General features: G+C 41.9%; 2 protein-coding genes across 4 annotated transcripts in view; both read left to right on the forward strand.

Moving 5' to 3' along the window:
* The window catches only part of NPAS2 (neuronal PAS domain protein 2), a 99,375-nt gene extending 90,317 nt beyond the window's left edge, over positions 1 to 9,058 (forward strand). For 2 of the 3 annotated variants that reach the window (XM_081002991.1, XM_081002989.1), the window contains exons 16-20: positions 1,072 to 1,257; positions 1,754 to 1,941; positions 3,448 to 3,540; positions 4,880 to 5,060; positions 7,811 to 9,058. In XM_081002991.1, coding sequence (XP_080859117.1) covers positions 1,072 to 1,257; positions 1,754 to 1,941; positions 3,448 to 3,540; positions 4,880 to 5,060; positions 7,811 to 7,993 — 831 coding nt within the window. In that variant the 3' untranslated portion in view covers positions 7,994 to 9,058. Of the gene's footprint in view, positions 1 to 1,071; positions 1,258 to 1,753; positions 1,942 to 3,447; positions 3,541 to 4,879; positions 5,095 to 7,810 lie in introns of all 3 variants that reach the window. The other variant, XM_081002990.1, reaches the window with a different exon arrangement.
* A 2,837-nt stretch (positions 9,059 to 11,895) lies between these two features.
* RPL31 (ribosomal protein L31) lies at positions 11,896 to 17,754 on the forward strand. The gene is made up of 5 exons (XM_081003339.1): positions 11,896 to 12,031; positions 14,182 to 14,288; positions 16,220 to 16,345; positions 17,228 to 17,340; positions 17,691 to 17,754. The coding sequence occupies exons 2-5, from the start codon at positions 14,182 to 14,184 to the stop codon at positions 17,720 to 17,722; spliced, it is 378 nt and encodes a 125-aa protein (XP_080859465.1). The 5' UTR covers positions 11,896 to 12,031; the 3' UTR covers positions 17,723 to 17,754.
* The last annotated feature ends 242 nt before the right edge of the window (positions 17,755 to 17,996 follow it).

The following is a 17,996-nucleotide window of genomic DNA, read 5'->3' on the forward strand; positions in this document are numbered from 1 at the left end:
GCTAAAATTCCAGGGAAGCTTTTTCTATCTTGGGGTGAGATGGGGATAATGTAAGCAGAAAAGTGTGTGTGCTTAACCTCCTTTCCTGATAACTACTTTTCCCCCCTGTGGGGTTGCACACACATTTTTCCATCTGGAATCCCATGGAGAGGGAAGTAGAAGAAAACAATTTGAAGCAGAAAAACTGGGGACAGGGAAGAGTTTACCACCAGCAGCCATCACTTCTCTGCTCGTATTTGCTCCCTCCGAAAGCTCATTTCCCATAAACCAAACCTTCGTCGCCAGTGTTAAGTTGTGGGCAAACATGTCAGACGACACAGCGATTCTTTAAACAGCTCTTCTTTATTCAGATGCCAGAACAGAACTAGGCTGAGGAGCTCAGTCAGCCTGCTTATATAGAGCTCCAGAACAATGCAACTGTTGCCATTTTCTAAAACTATCCAATCACTGAACGTCACTTTTCGATCCTTCATTTGCATAACTATCTACAGTATCCCCCTGCTGGCCCAGGGTGAGAACTTCAGTACATAACACAAGTGTTAGTTGCGATTTAGTAACATGTGCTCGCTTGTAACATCTAGTTTGACCTTCAAATATTTGCAAGAATTAGACATGTATGTCAGAGGTTTCTGAGTGAATAGGATGACGAATGTATTCTGTTCCTGAATAGTGGATTTGGTTTTCTAAACAGTGTCAGTCCTTCCACAGCTGGTTTAAGGTGCATTGCACACGTAATATTTGAGCAATTCTTATCCAATGCTTGATTTGGAAAGAGATGACATGCGACATTCCCTGTAGAAACTTCTCTGACAGCCCCAGATGTGTGAAAGGTGCTTGTGCTTATGCAATTGTGTGGGAAATGGACTCTCTGTGTACTCACAAGCAACTTCACACAGTCTTCTAGCATTAAAAGCATTTTCAGCAACTGAGGCCTGGATCAAGTTGAGCTCCCTAACGATACACATTTATAAGCGTTAAGATATGACAACTTGGAATTGGAACTGTGAATGTATTTCTTCCATTGATTTGCTTAACGAGGAAATCGAAAAAGGAACCACCTTTCTCTTCCAGATGTTTTTACAGCAACCAACAGCATCTCTGAATTTCAGCGGCATGCCGCAGCCAGAACCTCAGGGGAAGCCAGCGGTTGAGTCTCAGCAGCAAGTTGTGCCGAGGCCTTGTCCCCAAGAGCAGATTGCGGCTCCTCAAGCAACAGACCATCAAATGTTAAGAGAAGAAAATGAGTTATCAAACCAGGTAAGCAGACCTGCAATGGTCTTACAGCCATCTTTTTGTGGAAAAAATGTTCTCTTCTTTAAAAATTACTTTAAGTCTTATCTTCAATCCTACCTCTTTTTATTCTTCATTTAGTTCTTCCAGCATTTCTTGTACTGTGGTTCTTGTTTGCCTTTAGGTATTACGGCAATATTGCTTGCCCTTTCGCTCTTTTGAGTAAGCTTTGTGTGAATCTGTGTGTTTGTTCTAGCTATCCATAATCACCATTCTTGTAAAAAAAAAAAAAAATCTTTAAAAAGGGTAAATTACCAGACCTACGTTCAATGAATATGAATTTATTTCCCTACTTATTGGTCACTTTACATAATTACACCTTTATGAGAGGATGGAATGAACTAAATTTGGATCTGGTAATTTGGCAAAAAAATATTCACAACTTAATTCTATGTGTTTTTACAATATACCCAAAGCTTTTGGTTATTGTTTCTGTGGGTGCCGTTATTTTTAACTGTTCTAGGATCAGAAATCAGCAAGAGCCTCACAAGGAATGCAGGATAGCTGTCAATCTTCCAGAAGCTTAACCTCACAGTTTAGCAATGCCTCTGTGCTCCCACAGTCTTTGAGCAGAGCTCCACCTGATGCCATTCTACAGGATAACAGCCACCAGCAGAGCACTCCAGATTTCAGTAATGATCGACAACTGAGGTAAAATAATTGTAGTAACCTACTTTTTTAAAAAAAAAAGTTGAAGAATTAAATACTATTTTTTACAATGGCACTATTTAAATTTGCGTGTTTAGTTTATTACTATATAACAGGTAAATACTGTACTTTGAACATTAAGAAAATACTCCATTTTATCAAGTTACAGCACTAGATTATTAGTAAGCTTGAAAGAAAAATAGAGGAACGTGGTGCTATTCTTGTTTATTCAATTTCATACCCATCCTTTACCACAAGGTTCCAGGGTTGGGTTCCAGAAATGAAAAATTCAGTAGTAAAAACAGTATCAGAATGGGGATGGAGCAAACAGACTTGTGGGTTACAGGTAGGTAGCCATGTTGGTCTGCCATAGTCGAAACAAAACAAAATAAATAAAATTAAATTAAAAAATTAAAAAATTTCCTTCCAGTAGCACCTCAGAGACCAACTAAGTTAGTTATTGGTATGAGCTTTCGTCTACACGCACACTTCTTCAGATACAGACTTATGGGTTGTTGTTGTTTTCTCTAAATGGTGTTAGTACTATGTATTTGCCTTAAAAAGAGAAAGAAAAGATACTTTTTACTTCTTTGTTCTGTTTTGAAAAAGTTTTAAAACTGGTGACTGGAAAGAAAATACAAGGAACAATAAGTAGCTTGAAATAGAAAACATGTCCCTGTAGGAAACATAATGTGAGGGTGGGGGGGGAGGACCTTACATCTCCACACAAAGTTAGCTGCCGTTTCAAACTACCTGGAGCAGAAGAAAGCATGTAAAGCCTACTTTATGTTCTGGATTGGCAAACTGAATGGAAGCACTAATAGCCAACTTAAAAATCTAATAGCCCAATGCTCACTAGATTTCATCAGAATGCAGGACTGTCATAGAAGATGGCTGTTACTTGAGGCAGGAACATCCACCGCATCACAGGTTGAGAGCATGAAAATGTTACAGTCAAGCACTGTGGCAGATAATCTGCCACAGGGAATTTCAGCGATCTTTGTTTGCCAACCACAGTATGCAGATCCACTCCTAAGAAGAATGAAACTCCTTGTACAGTCATACCTCGGGTTAAATGTGCTTCAGGTTGAGCATTTTCAGGTTACGCTCTGCGGCAACCCGGAAGTAACGGAGTGCGTTACATCTGGGTTTCGCCGCTCGTGCATGCGCAGACGGTCAAAATGCCGTCACGCACATGTGCAGAAGCGGCGAATCGCAACCCGCAGACGCAGGTTGCGTTTGTTTCAGGATGCGAATGGGGCTCTGGAACGGATCCCGTTCGCATCTAGAGGTACCACTGTATAAGAATGGCCACATTTGATCATAAATCCTGAGCTACCCTTTTTTTACTATGACTAATTACACTCTATCCCTGAGCCCACTGCAGATTTAACTCTATTGGCTTCTGAGCATGCAACTACCTCACACGGAAAAAAACCTTCCGACCCTTTCAGTATCTGCAGGTTAGTGTCATTCTTCACTGACATTATTTAATTTCCTGTTTCCTAGACTGTTACTCAGTCAGCCTATTCAGCCAATGATGCCTGGTTCCTGCCATGCGAGGCAGACAACAGATGTTGATGTGACTGGACACGAAGCTAAGTATGTAGCATGTTACTGGGGGCAGGGGTAGGAAGGAAAAGTTTGAAACTATACTGAGAAATGCCACTTAGATGGAGGTGGTAGAACGGCAACTCATCCAGAGGTAGTACTTGGGTTAAGCAGTCTATGTCAGAGATGGAATTAAGGGTGGCTGCATATTTTGAAAATCCAGATATTGTCCTGCCATATCTTATCTGCCCCACTGCCAAGCTCCCGCAATTGCACGGTTTTTCAGATCCCAGTTGCCCCAGTACATTGTTTCTCTCGTGCATCATGCAATGCTATTTTTCTAGAAAAAGAGGTGCCAGAACTCACCATGAACAGCACCCTTGTTCTCTTAGAATGGCAATGGCGCCTACCAGAGAGGTGCCGGAACTCAGTTCCAGCGAGTTCTGGCTGGAAAAATGCCCTGCCATCATGTACTGGGGTTCTGTCATGTCAACTGGAGAATGACAGGGACCAGGTTTGGTGAAAGTGTTGCAATCAAGGAAATCTGGAGCCTGCTACTTGGAACATTATCTTGCTGATATTGTATCAGAAATTTCTAATATACCTCCTATGGCTGGTTCTTTGATTTTAACCCATAAACTCACCATTTCTAAAGATGTGTCCACATATTCTCAGCCCTCTGGGCCGCCCCAATAAAAAAGGTAAAGGGACCCCTGACCATTAGGTCCAGTCGTGGCTGACTCTGGGGTTGCGGCGCTCATCTTGCTTTATTGGCCGAGGGAGCCGGCGTACAGCTTCCGGGTCATGTGGCCAGCATGACTAAGCCGCTTCTGGCGAACCAGAGCAGCGCACAGAAACACTGTTTACCTTCCCGCCGGAGTGGTGCCTATTTATCTACTTGCACTTTGACGTGCTTTCGAACTGCTAGGTGGGCAGGAGCAGGGACTGAGCAACGGGAGCTCACCCCGTTGCAGGGATTCGAACCGCCGACCTTCTGATCGGCGAGTCCTAGGCTCTGTGGTTTAACCCACAGCGCCACCCGAGTCCTATGGCTACCCCAGTAGCAGCAACTAAAACAAAAATGCTTAGTTACCTCACCCTCTGATCAGCTTTTTCCTTTTCCCACACTGTCCTACCCCAGGTCAGTCTTCTCCACTTCCAGGATGCCACTAGGTATGCACAATATATATGCCCAGGAGTTATGTGTAGTAATGAATGTGCCTGGCTTTTTCAATGCATCTCCCAACAACCGGCATATCTGCATAGTCCCTGAGTCAGCAGCAGCACCTGCTATTTCTCCCAACCGTTGTCCATAATACATTGCAGTATGACATCAGTGTTTTAGTCGCAAATTCTTGGCTGCAAAACTTAGGACTGTTTCTTTGAATAGATACTTTCAAAGCCTACAAGCGTTCCAAAGTTTGGAAGAGCAAACCTCTGGAAGCAGTACAGCTATTGTGCTGATGGGACAAGCGGTGTTGCCCCCTGGGTTCTCTGCGCCACAGCCATCTCAGCCTTCAGCTTTGCAACCTATGCATCAGCACCAGCACCAGCAGCAAGGCTACCTTCAGGTGGGCTGCAACAGAACTGACAGTACCTAAATGGGTAAGCCGCCCTGAAAGTATTTTTTTCAGCTGAAGGGGCGGCATACAGGGTTTTTTGTTTTTATTTTATTTTTAATTAAATTGTGTAGTTATTCATAAAGTAATAAAGACCCTCACCTTATTTTAAGAATGGCAGAAGAAATATGACATGGTTGTTTATAAACCCTTTTTTATTAGGAATGCTAAAAAAATAATAATACAAGAACTCACAATGAAAATGCAGGAAGTACATAAACAACTAAAATATTTCTTCAGTTGTTATCTATATCAGCTGTCCAACTGATTTATCAATGTGTTCAAGCCACAGCTAGCACTTCTAGACGTACATTTTTGGGGGTGTATTGCAGTTCTAATATCATTTGATCGGAGTCCACAGTGTCAACCATTTTGTTTTCTTTATTTCTTTAAATACCCTTTGTAAATTAGTCCATAGTTGTCTGTGTTGCAGTCTAATGTTAAATCTCATATTCCCAAATAAAGTAACCATAGGCAGGAATAGGAATACAGGAAGCTAGCTGCCTTTGGTTGGACTATTGGTCCATCTAGCTCAGTATATTCTGCGACTCTCCAAGATTTCAGATGGCAGGGATCATCTGCACACAAAGCAGGTGCTAGACCACTGAACTTTGACAAATGGAGTCTCATAACCAATAATCACTATACAAAACTCTTAGTGACTCCCAACTCAGGCCCAGAATACACTGGAGTGTCTTGGCATATTACCAAGGATGTCTTAAAATCCTACTTGAATATTCTATCTATTCTGTTTTCTTGCCAACATAAGTCCAAAGCTCATCTGACTCTACATAATTCTATGTGCCTTTTATAATTCTATATAATTATATATAAAAGTCTATATAATTCTATGTGCCTTTTAAATATGATAGAGGAACTCAGACTCCCAGTCAATAATAGCCTCTGCTCTGGATACAATTCCGATTTGACTGTGCTCCTGATTTGGAATATCACTGAGGAAGTTAGGTTTCAGGAGATTGTGGCTTCTGTGTATTGGAAACATCTGCTCACATTTTATGCACGTCAATATGTGATCTGGAGCAGACACATTTGATTCTGCTGGAAACTTTGCATTGGGACACAAGGTTCTAAATCTAACTTCAGCACAATGTGAGTGTCTGGTGTATTTCCTTTTGTTTTATGGATCCTGCTAATTTCCTTGTTCCTTTTGTTTTTTCCTTTTGCAACACAAAAGCTCCCTGAATAATTATTGTATTGTCATTGACTGCTTTTGGCTTTATAGCCAGTAACTTCCCTTTTGAAAAACAAACAGCCATCATTCCTCCCACTAAAATGGTAAACATGAAGTGTGGCAATAAGGTAAAATGAGTCCCATAGGGGGAAAAGACGGGGTATAAATGAATAAATAAATAATTGCACAAGCCCAAATATACCAACTATAGGAATACAAAACATACCCACAACAGAAGGTTGTTGACAGTAAGAGGCCATTAGCCAAAGGCAGTTTATATAACAAATTTAAATACTACAGTCCTAATTTTTTTTACTATGAATTAAGTTAAGCCCCATTGAACTTAGTGGGACATATTTCTGAATAAACATACCTAGGATACTGCTGCAAGTATTTTCATATGTGCCCATGACAAACATGATTGTAATGAAACCATTGAAAGAGAAAGTGGAATTAATGAGCATTGCCAATGGAGGACAGAAAAGGAAGCTCAATTATTGGACGAAATGAGTAGGGAAAATCCACTTGCATTTTGTGATTGACTAAATTTCTGACAACTAGGGCTTATCAAAAAGTTCTCGTTCACATAAATCAAGGGCCACCAACCTTTTCATACCAGTGGTGGTGGTTGTTTAGTCGTGTCCGACTCTTCGTGACCCCATGGACCAGAGCATGCCAGGCACTCCTGTCTTCCACTGCCTCCCTGGCACACAATGACTGCTATGGGAGTGCAGTATAACACAACATGGCAGCCATGAGGCATGGCATGGCGCAAAACCAGAGAGAGTACAGTCATTGCTGTTTCCCATCCTCCCTCCACAGACTACCTCTTATTTGCTACAGGAATTTTTATTTGCTATGTTCTCCTGGTCCTGATTGCAGAGATCACACAATACTGATGTTCCACAAACATAAGAGTGCTGTTGCTCATGACAACAGGGAGCATTCTGCAGGACCAGGGGAAAAAATACACAAAGGGGCCATCACATTCACTCTTTCACACACACACACACCACTTGACCATTGCCATTTCCCAAGAATTGTTTTTTTCCTAACAATATAAAATCCAAAAAATATACAAGGGCCGCCAACCTTGCAATCCTTGGCATAAATGGTGCAAAGCTTCATTCATTGACTTAGCTAAGCACATTTTAAGTGTTCTGCAAACTATTGATCCTAGTCCAACAGCAACACTTCCATAGCAAAGTTTTTCCACATAAGCAGAGGGCACTTCTCATTAGTGGCGCCCACCCTGTGGAATGCCCTCCCATCGGATGTTAAGGAGATAAGTAATCATGAAACATTTAGGAAACATCTGAAGGCAGCCCTATATAGGGAAGATTTTTAATGTATAATGTTTTGCTGTGTTTTTATATATCCTGCCCAGAGTGGCAGATGGGTGGGGTACAAATAAATTATTATTGTTGTTATTATTATTAATTAACAGAACTACTGTTTTTTGATCTGCTAAACCATTATTTGACGGCATCCACTTTTGTTTCGCATATAGGTAGAGTCTGCAGGCCCTTTGCACAGTGAGCAGGCAGATTCTTTGCTCTTGCCTTCCTACCCTCGACAGGAAGAAAGCGTAGAGTACCATCATATGCAGTCACAGCAACAGCAGCAAGAACCTGCTCCCAGGAGGACTGTCGGTTTGCCTGAATCCTCAAACATGCAACAACATCTGCAGTAGAATCTGCTGTAACAATCAGTACACATTTAGCTTTATTGAATGGTGGGTGACTGGGCAGGAGGGAAGTCCAGCATTTGCATATGTGTTCATTTCAGAGTTTTGTGATGTAAAGAGATTACCAAGCACAGACCTTGGTGGATAGTGCAATAGGAAAGGAACGGGAATTATTTTGCAGATGTTTGCACTATTTTGTGACTACATTATGTATATTAATACTAATACATACCATCATGTGCAAACTGGTATGTGTTGGTAGACGATTCTTCTGACTATTTTGACCAGAAAGTATTCTGGCTATTCCAAAAAAAAAAAGTGGATACGAGTTACTTGGCCTTCACTATTTTGATCTTTTGAATATGAAAAGCACTGGTTCAGAGAAAATCTATTGAGAGAATGAGAGATTATTTTTATTAATATTATTATTATTTTGCACAACTGCACAAAAGGCATAACCTAGCACTTTCGGTGAATAAAAGTTTGTTCTGGTGGCCAGATAAGCACTTCCAGTGAGAGAACATGTTGTCCTTTATTTAAATAAAAAGCACCCTGCAGTTTATAGACCTTGGACTCATAACCTGAAAGTATTAACTTGTTACCTCTCCCTCTTGCTATTTCTAATGTTTCAAAGAAATTACACTGGACATTTTCCTATTTACTTAGTGAACTACAATTGTAAACAGTGAACCGAAGCACAATTATGCAGCTATTATTCCAATGTACTAGTCATGCTCTTTAAACACTTTGAAGAGAATCTTTTCTACTAACTGAACAGCCCCCTCACAACTGTTCATAGAACAAACACCTGAAGAATATGCACTGTGTTACAGCCCATTAAGTGGAAAAATGCTGCAACTATATTACATATCTTTCATTACTTACATTTAGGTTTGACTTTTCCTCCAAAGCGTTGCACTTTTGTATGCTTTATGTTGATGTTTCTAAAAAAAGATTTTATGTAATTATTCAATTAGTAGCGTATAAAAAAAGTTGTTGTAAACAAAACAAAACCCCAACCTTGACCTATTTCTATATAAAATAAAATTATATGGGATTATGTGAACATTATTCTGTTTATGAAAGACCAGCTCATTTCACAAGTGAAAAGCGTTTTTTCTCTCCATGCTTTTTTAAGAATTAATAGTTTGTAAAAAACAAACTGAAATATAGAACTATAGCTTCAGGCCTTTAGCTTGGACATACGGATGCCTGCAGAGAGCTGTTAATACAGCACCCTTTGCACCAGGCTTATATGAAACAAATGACTAGCCTGATGTGGGCTTTTTGCTAACCCTTTTCATTTTTCATTGTTTTACAGTCTGTTGACATGTTGATAATTGATGGGTAGGGTCTGTTGCAGTGCTTATTAATGCAACAATTTATGAAGTATTGAGCATGTAGTATGGTGTTTGGTGGATAGAAGTATCTTGTTACTACGGGGAACATACTGCAGCATACATACCGCTATGGGATGTGGCTGGCGCTGTGGTCTAAACCACTGCCAGTCGGAAGGTCCCCTGTTCAAATCCACTTGATGGGGGTGAGCTCCTGTTGCTCTGTCTCAGCTTCTGTCAACCTAGTAGTCCAAAAGCACACCAGTGCAAGTAGGTAAATAGGTATCACTGCGGCGGGAAGGTAAACGGCATTTCCGGGCACTCTGGCTTCAGTCACAGTGTTCCATTGCGCCAGAAGCGGTTTAAGTCATGCTGGTCACATGACCCGGAAAGTTGTCTGTGGACAAACACCAGGTCCCTAGGACTGAAGTGAGATGAGCGCCGCACCCCATAGTTGCCTTTGACTGGACTTTTAACCATCCAGGGGTCCTTTACCCGTTTATTTTTATTTACATACCACTTTTGTCCATATCCTCTTCCCATGCAGTGAGAATTTTACTACACCTCTGGCTACTGCAAATGGTACATGAGGCTGTATGCAATGCATTCTGCAGTAAAACACTCTTTTGTAAAAATTTAGTTACCATATATTTAGTTACTTTTACTAGTTTATGCTTTGTTGGGGCTAGTGGAGCAATCAGTTTTGCCGCTTAGTATAGGTAAGTATAGGTATAGTATAGGTATACTATAGTATAGGGATGCGGGTGGCGCTGTGGGTTAAACCACAGAGCCTAGGACTTGCCGATCAGAAGGTCGGTGGTTTGAATCCCCACGACGGGATGAGCTCCTGTTGCTTGGTCCCTGCTCCTGCCAACCTAGCAGTTCGAAAGCACTAATGGTCAGGGGTCCCTTTACCTTTACCTTTATAGATAATTTTGAATTGCATTGCCTAATCACAGCCTTTCCATCTAGGTTGTAACAAACTCACCGGCCCCAACGCAACGCACAACAAAGGTTTGCGCAGTGTAGAGATTGTGCATGCCATTTCAAACCAGGTTGATAGGGTCTGGAGGAGCATCACAATTTGGATGTTCATTTCTGTTTCTATCAGTCCCTTGAGAAAAATATGACTGCAGGCACACACCTGGGAGGGAAGAATTGTTTTCCTGCTTTAAACAATCCTCTAAGAATAACAAGCAATTGTCCCTAGCAAAGGATGAAGAGTTGATGTCTACACCTTTAATCTAGAATTTGGCTCCCTCTCAAACAAGCTTTTTATAGGGCTGAAAAGCAGTTACCACACACTGGAACCTTGATAACAAAGCCTCAAAACATCTAAAAGTCAAACAAATGTATTGAGGTCAGAGCCAATTTCTGATGTAGGATTGTTGTTCTTGCTTCCAGAGATCTTGGCTGCAGCTCCAAACATGCTTAATAAGAGCAAAGATTCCCAAGTTGTGTGTTAGGTTAGAGAGGGGGCATACCTTTAAAAAGTAAGCCTCTTGGGTTCTACTACCTTCTAGTGGGGTGACTAATTACCGTACTTGTGGTCTTCCAAATCTTGCTGGACTACAACTCCCACAATTCTTGGCTATTGACAATGCTGACTGGAGCGGATGCAAATTGTGAGTCCATCAACATTTGGAGAACTACCCTTTAGCCACCCCTGGTTTACTTAGAAGCATACATGCAGACATAATTTGAAGGGAACGATTTCAGCCCAGGCTACAGCTGACAAGCATGTGGGGGAGTCTCAGATGCATAACTGTTCTAAAATCAGAGTCCCATTTTTCAGTCCTGACTTCAGTAAAGAGGAGATTGGCAATATACTGGACTGCCAATCCAATTGCAAGGAAGCTGCCTAACCGCTGTTACAGGAGTCGGAAAAGAAAGTGGACTGGGAGATGGGATACTGGTGTGGAGACAGGATAAGCAGGTGTTTCCATCCTCTGTCATGAAACCAGAATCAGTGTGTCTATGATTTTAAAGACGGGAGATTCAGGACAGACCAAACTTGGTTCTTCACAAGGCACAACCACTAGGGCAGCTTTTAAAGGTTAGATCACGATGATTCCTCCAGTGTATGCCTCTGAATATCAGTGATTGGGCTTTATAAAAACAGGAGTTGGGGGCCTGTTCCGCTCATATCTTGGTATGGGATTCCCTGGGGTACCTGATTGCACCACAAAAATGCACACACACCAAAATATTGGACCGCAGTGTGGGTATAACGGCAGCCGACTGCAATTGCATACACTGCAAAGTTGGCTTGAGTCGCTCTCTGCCCTAGTTTGCAATTTGGGGGTGTTCATGATGACCACAGTAATCACGCAAAACAAAAAAAGCGCCGTAGTTTTTAAAATCACATTTATCACAGGCAGAAGAGATCCTTTATGATTTTGCATCACCGCCGCCACCAAACCAATAAGTCTCCATTAAGCAGCTGCCACCTCTAAGGAAAAGGTGCGCGGGCGGGGAGGGGAAACCACTTTTTAAAGCGTCACTAGCTCCTCCTCCAACGTGCCCGCCATAGAGACGGCCCAACCTCCCGCCGCTATCCCCTCTGGGAGCGCCGCTTAGCAACTGATGATTTCTGACCCGGAAGCGCTCCTCGTATTTCCCTTTGCCGTCTCTATGGCTGTTCCGGGTTCCTTGGTTTCCTCCCATAAGCCCCCGCGCCTTCCTTTCTGGTCTGGTCCTGAGCAGGGTAAGTAGCTGCCTTGGGAGCGGTTCTTGTTATCCGAAGCCATCCGCTTCTGTGGGCCTCGCAATGGCGAAAGCCCGGGTTGGGTGGCTGGCTGGGGCGAGGAGGAGTATCGGGGGACGGGTATTTCTGGGCCTGGCCTTGAAGTCTCGCCTGGCGGGATTGAGATTCCGCCCCCCCCCCCCGCCGATGCCGCCGTGGTTCCAGCCTGGCCTAGGCCTGATATTACCTGAAAAGGCAGTGAGGACTAAAGACACAGGACTTGGAGGGAAGTGAAGCTGTCCAGAAGGACTGTTCTTTGAGCACACGTGTCGTAAAGGACATGGGGACATTTTGTGTGAGGAAGCAATAGTTTGGTACCGTTTGCACGTTGTGCGTATGTCGCTGAATCATGTTTCAGTGCTGTATTTTTACAACTTGCAGTACTATATTCTTACAAAGGTGGGGTCTTCAACAGAATATTAGTTTGTATCTTCTGGCAGAGTTTGAACCGGGCTTTCGCCATTGCTTCACGAAACTCAAGGTGTAAGGAGCTCAAACCGGGCTTTCTACTCCAAGACTGTTGTGTGGCATAAGATAAAGTTGCTGCTGTGCTATAAATTCTCTGTCTCTCTCTCTGTGTGTGTGTGTGTGTGTGTGTGTGTCTCTATGTATGTATGTATGTATATACAGACACACACACATATGTATATATATACACACACACACCCCAGTTTTATGTCCCCCCCCCCCCCAAAGTGCTACAGCTGCAACAGCTATTACACTCTGGGTCTGTTTGTGGTCTTCACATAAACCACCTGCTTGGCCACTATGAGAGCAGCATGTTGATCTATATGGGCCTTTGGCCTGATCCAGCAGAGCTCATCTTGGCATTCTAGCTGACACTCAGCGTTCTTGGATTACTGGTTGTGCTTTTCCCTCTTTTTGGGGTGTGTGTGTGATTTTGTCCCAAAATCACACCATTTTAATCTTGTTGGCACTTTCCTTCTGTTAGTGGAACTAGAGCATATAGAGGAGAGCAAAGGCAGGGAGTAGATCGCACAAAGGAATAATCTTTCCATTCACAATGCTGGAGTTGCAAGCGTACTTTCAGATTGTGGCACAAGTTTGAAAGTATATCTGCCTTTTTCTGTTTTTTTCTTAATGTCCACATTAGATGCTCAGGTCCTGATTGCAGATTTTCCACAGGCATCTTGTCAGAACAGGATATTGTACTAGATGGGCTATTGGCATGATCTGACAGGGCTGTTCTCCTGTAAAAAAAAACATTTTTGAGATTCAGCAGAGTCAGCTGCTTGTTGTGTAGTAAAGTGATTTTAGCAACTGTGGACTCTCAACATGACAGGAGGCTGGTAGAAAGTAAGACACTGGCATTAATAAACTGGAAGCTTTAGGGGATTTGCTCAGTGATGGTGAAGAGTGTGAGCCATGCTGATGTTGGTCTAAGGTAAGCCACTATTTCTGAATCCTCCCACAGTTGAAATATGATAATATGCACCTGGCTCACAAAGTTTATGTTAGCATTAATGGGATAGTCTGTGTGAAGTGCTTTGACATGCTACAAGCATTGCGGATAAATGGTAGGTATTAGCAGAGCTGGTTTCACTTCTGTGAGGTATTTGTTACCTGTGCAGGTACTGTGTTCTTGCACATGAATGGTCAGAGACAAGAGTCATGGATGAGAGGGACTCCTTTATATGATTAGGATCACAGGGCGGTTAACAATATAGAAACATAAAAATATATAACAGTAACAATTGAAAACAATAATTCCGCAACAGTTTTAAAGGCCATGGAGTGTTCAATTAGCCAGAGGCCTGGAAGAATAATAATGTATTTGCCTGGTGTCTAAATATTAATAGCATGTCAGAGAACACAAGGAGAGACTGCAACCAGGCTTTTCAAAGTCTTTTTAGAATTTTAGTCAACAACTAAAATTGTGGCTTTACATACTGGATGGCCTAAAATCTAGGCCATCTATTCCAGAAGGAGGAAATGCTGAACTCAGAGCCTCTGCATTTGGCAGATGTCTGTTTCTGTCATTTTTGCTCTTATCGTTGCTTTGTGGAGCTACTATTTAAGAAACAATGATGATGATAGTATGTCATATTGTGCTGTGTAAAACAAGGCTTTTTGTGTTTTGACATGTGCAGATGGCTCCTGCAAAGAAAGGTGGTGAAAAGAAGAAAGGACGATCAGCCATCAATGAGGTGGTTACTCGGGAATATACTATAAACATTCACAAACGGATCCATGGCGTGTAAGTGGCAGTCCTTATTTTTTGTTCTTTCATTTTTTGAAAATGTGTTACACTGTTACTCAGTGCAGAAATTGGTCCAAGCGACTGTATCATCAAACATTACTTTGGAGTTAAAAGCTTTGTTAAAAGCTTAGAAGTACCATACTGATTGTTGCCTTGTAAAGAATCAGTTGTACTACAGAATATCTCAAGTTCTGTTGTAAGCCAAAAGGGTTACAGGTGGTCCTTAAGGCCCTTTTATATTCATGTGCAAAGGAAAATTTAGCTGTACCAGATTTTAAGTTAAACAACCAAAAGTGTACTGATTTGAGTTAGAAATAGTTACCTAATATTATAGTTTACAGGAATTGTATTCACAAGTTTTAAAGAAAGCATTTGATTGTGAAAATAAATATGAATACTTATTTGCTGAAAAACGGCAAAACCTACACACACACACACACACACACACACACACACACTGGTACCTCAGGTTACAAGCGCCTCAGGTTACAAACTCTGCTAACCTTGAAAAGTTACCTCGAGTTGAGAACTTTGCCCCAGGATGAAAACGGAAATCGTGTGCTAACTGCGCAGCAGCAGCAAGAGGCCCCATTAGCGAAAGCATGCCTTTAGTTAAGAACAGTTTCAGGTTAAGAACAGACCTCCGGAATGAATTAAGTTTGTAACTAGAGGTACCACTCTGTGGGTGGGTGGGTGGTTTGGGCCTCCCTTCAGTGTTCCAAGATGTGTGATTGGGGATGGGCAGACAAGTAAAAAGCCTGGTAGAAAACACCTTGAACCAATAAGTAAATGCTTATAATGAGGCGTTGCAAATGCTTGGCTAAATAACATAAATATGTTGACACTGCTATTGTAATTAAACTCACTGGTATCCTGGCTTTGGGTTTAGGATGCAAGGTCACTGTTAAATTCAAGAGACATTGGGTAACTTGTGTAATGTTGGCACTATGATTGAGGGGGGAAATAGTCTCTTGGGTGTACTGTTGATGTACAATGGAACAGGTTTAGCGTTCTTCCTGTTTATAATGGGAGTTCATGCTCTAGTCACAAATCTGAACAGGAAAAAACAGTAGCTTAATTTCTGTACATCCATGAGTTGCGGTGAAGCTGATTGAATCTTTCTGTGCTTTCATCTCATCTCTGGCTGAGCTGGCTTACTTTGTGTTTGAAGTATAGTTAATGGAGTGTGGAAAAGCAAAATTTTTGCAGAAGTCAGTTCTTAGCTTTGACTTTTCTGAAAAATCTTCCCTACAGCAGGCCCAGAATGAGCTGGGTATTAGAAGGCAAATGAGATTCTAAAATTTATGATTCATCAGAAACTCAAATTTTGCCTTTGTAAGCCCAATTATCATAGCTGAACCTCCTCAAATTACTTCTAGGCCTTTTCCTAAAAAGTAATAAATAGCATAAAAAAGAAAAAAGCCTAGCTTTCTCTACCAGCCCATCTTGGTAACTAGTGGCTTTATGCAGGTTTTATATACTGTAGGTGCGGATGAGGAATTTTCTTCACAAGGGACCCCGTTCCCTTCTAGGAGCTGCATGCTGATAGTGGCGAGACCAAAGTCAGAAGTGGGCAGACCAAGAGATGCAACTTGCCTTTGAAGGGCAGGGAACATTCCAGCCACACAAAACTCAGGCTGTTGTATATGTGCACACATCCACCCTACTCCTCCCACAGGGTTAAGACTCATTTCTAGTCAGGCGAAAGCACCTGAGGAGCAAGAAAGATAGGGGAGTATGGCTTGAGGAGTCCTGAGTCCATAGAGAGGCTTGGATGACCACATTTGGCCCCTGTTCCAGAGGCTCCTCATCCCTAGGGTATGCTATTCAGATGCTGAAGTCTAGGCAGAAACAAGGGTTCCTGAGGTTTAGGAGTAGTGTTTGTTTGTTTTTTCATTTCGCCTACTGGATATTTTCTGTATTCTCAGCGGCTTCAAGAAGCGGGCTCCTCGTGCTCTCAAGGAGATCCGTAAATTTGCAATGAAGGAGATGGGGACTCCTGATGTACGCATTGACACCCGCTTGAACAAGGCTGTCTGGGCAAAAGGAGTAAGGTATCGTGACGAACTTTTTTTTTAGTACAGAGGGACACTCTAATGTTACTGCACTAGTACACATGTGCTTAGGATATGGTGTTAAGACATTACACTGTATATTGGTGCAATATTTCAAAAACGTACCATTTGCCAGTCATTTTAGTGGTGGTTCAGATACATCTAGGCACTGCTTCTATTTCTATTTAATATCCACTTCGGCATTGTGATGTATGACAGAAGTTACTAGGGGGATTGGCAGCTGCATTTCTATGCTGAGTACAGAAGAGAGAATTATTACCCTTCTCTGTCATGCATGGGGTTTCTATCCATCTATTGGTACCACGCCAAAGCTTAAATAAAAGGCTGGTATCATAGTACTATAATTAATGGGAATAATGTTGCTTTGTTACCTAGGATTATGGTTCTCAAATCCCTTGAAGAACTGTGGTTCTAAGTATGTTATCTGGGCTGAGCATTCTGTATTTTCCTGGAGAATTGCTTCACACTGGAGCAATCTTCATTCTTAAATGGATTATGGAACTAATGCTGCTTTTAGAATACACTGCTTCTGGGCTAACAGGATGTGTTACAAGAGTAGGTCTGATCCAGGGGTAGCCACAGTGGTGCCTTCCAGATGCTGCTGCACTCCAGCTAGCATCTTCAGCCAGCATGACCAATAGTCAAGTTCTTTTTCATGCTGCTTATAAATTGTGTTATTTTAAAAAATGGCTAAAATGGCTTTTCTTGCCCCTTGGACATGAAGAACAGCCTTGAAGGGGAAATTACTAAATGTTAGGATTGCAGAACTGGAAATAGGTGGAGTGGAACTTCAGTAAATGTTGGTGTTGAAATATGCCAAAACAAAAAACAAAACCACTCATACTTTCACCCTTTTTATAGGAATGTTCCTTACCGTATCCGTGTGCGTTTATCCAGAAAACGCAATGAAGATGAGGATTCGCCTAATAAACTGTATACACTGGTCACATATGTGCCAGTTACCACTTTCAAAAGTAAGTCGTCCCCCCGACCTGATTGTAGAATAACAAGGAGGATTGCTGCCCTGGACTGTATTTCTCACAATGTCAGAGATATTTTGTAAAGTCTGTGTGTGTGGCTGGTCGCCATTTGTTGTCCCTACCCTGATGAAAGGTATCTATCTGCAGAACAGGGAGGGGGAGGCAATTTGTAGCATTTCCTCTCTTAAAATCTCCAGGGAGTTAGGGACCTCTGGACTTTTGGGAACCTGCAGGAAGGGAAATTGCCTTCCTTCCCCATTCTACACTATAATCTAAAATTAATGCATGCTGAATATGGATTGTGTGTTCAACTTTAACTAATGCAACTTCCTCCTTCTTTACAGGCCTACAGACTGTTAATGTGGATGAAAACTAATATTTCATTACAATAAAAATGTTATGACATTACTTTACTCAAGTCTTTTTTAAAGTCTAGTTATGAGGCGATTCAGGTTGCTTTGGTTCCCAAACTGGCTGGCTAAATATTTCTTCACAAAGCTCCCTAGGATGTGAAATTAAATCTTTGGTCTTCGGTTGACTGCAACTCCCGTCAGCCTCAGCCAGCACTGATATTCCTTTGATGGTCCAGGAGCAACAGATCAATTTTAAGACAGCAATATGGAAATGTGGAAGAGTGAATGACTGCAGAT

The sequence above is a fragment of the Podarcis pityusensis genome (assembly GCF_964106645.2).
Source record: "Podarcis pityusensis genome assembly, chromosome: 4".
In the NCBI taxonomy this organism is placed as follows: domain Eukaryota; kingdom Metazoa; phylum Chordata; class Lepidosauria; order Squamata; family Lacertidae; genus Podarcis; species Podarcis pityusensis.

Bases quoted from the DNA above. Each gene is read 5' to 3' on its own strand.
- RPL31 (XM_081003339.1), top strand. From the start codon at position 14,182: ATGGCTCCTGCAAAGAAAGGTGGTGAAAAGAAGAAAGGACGATCAGCC. The intron at 14,289-16,219 runs GTAAGTGGCAGT...CTGTATTCTCAG, and splicing joins CACAAACGGATCCATGGCGT to CGGCTTCAAGAAGCGGGCTC. The intron at 17,341-17,690 runs GTAAGTCGTCCC...CCTTCTTTACAG, and splicing joins GCCAGTTACCACTTTCAAAA to GCCTACAGACTGTTAATGTG.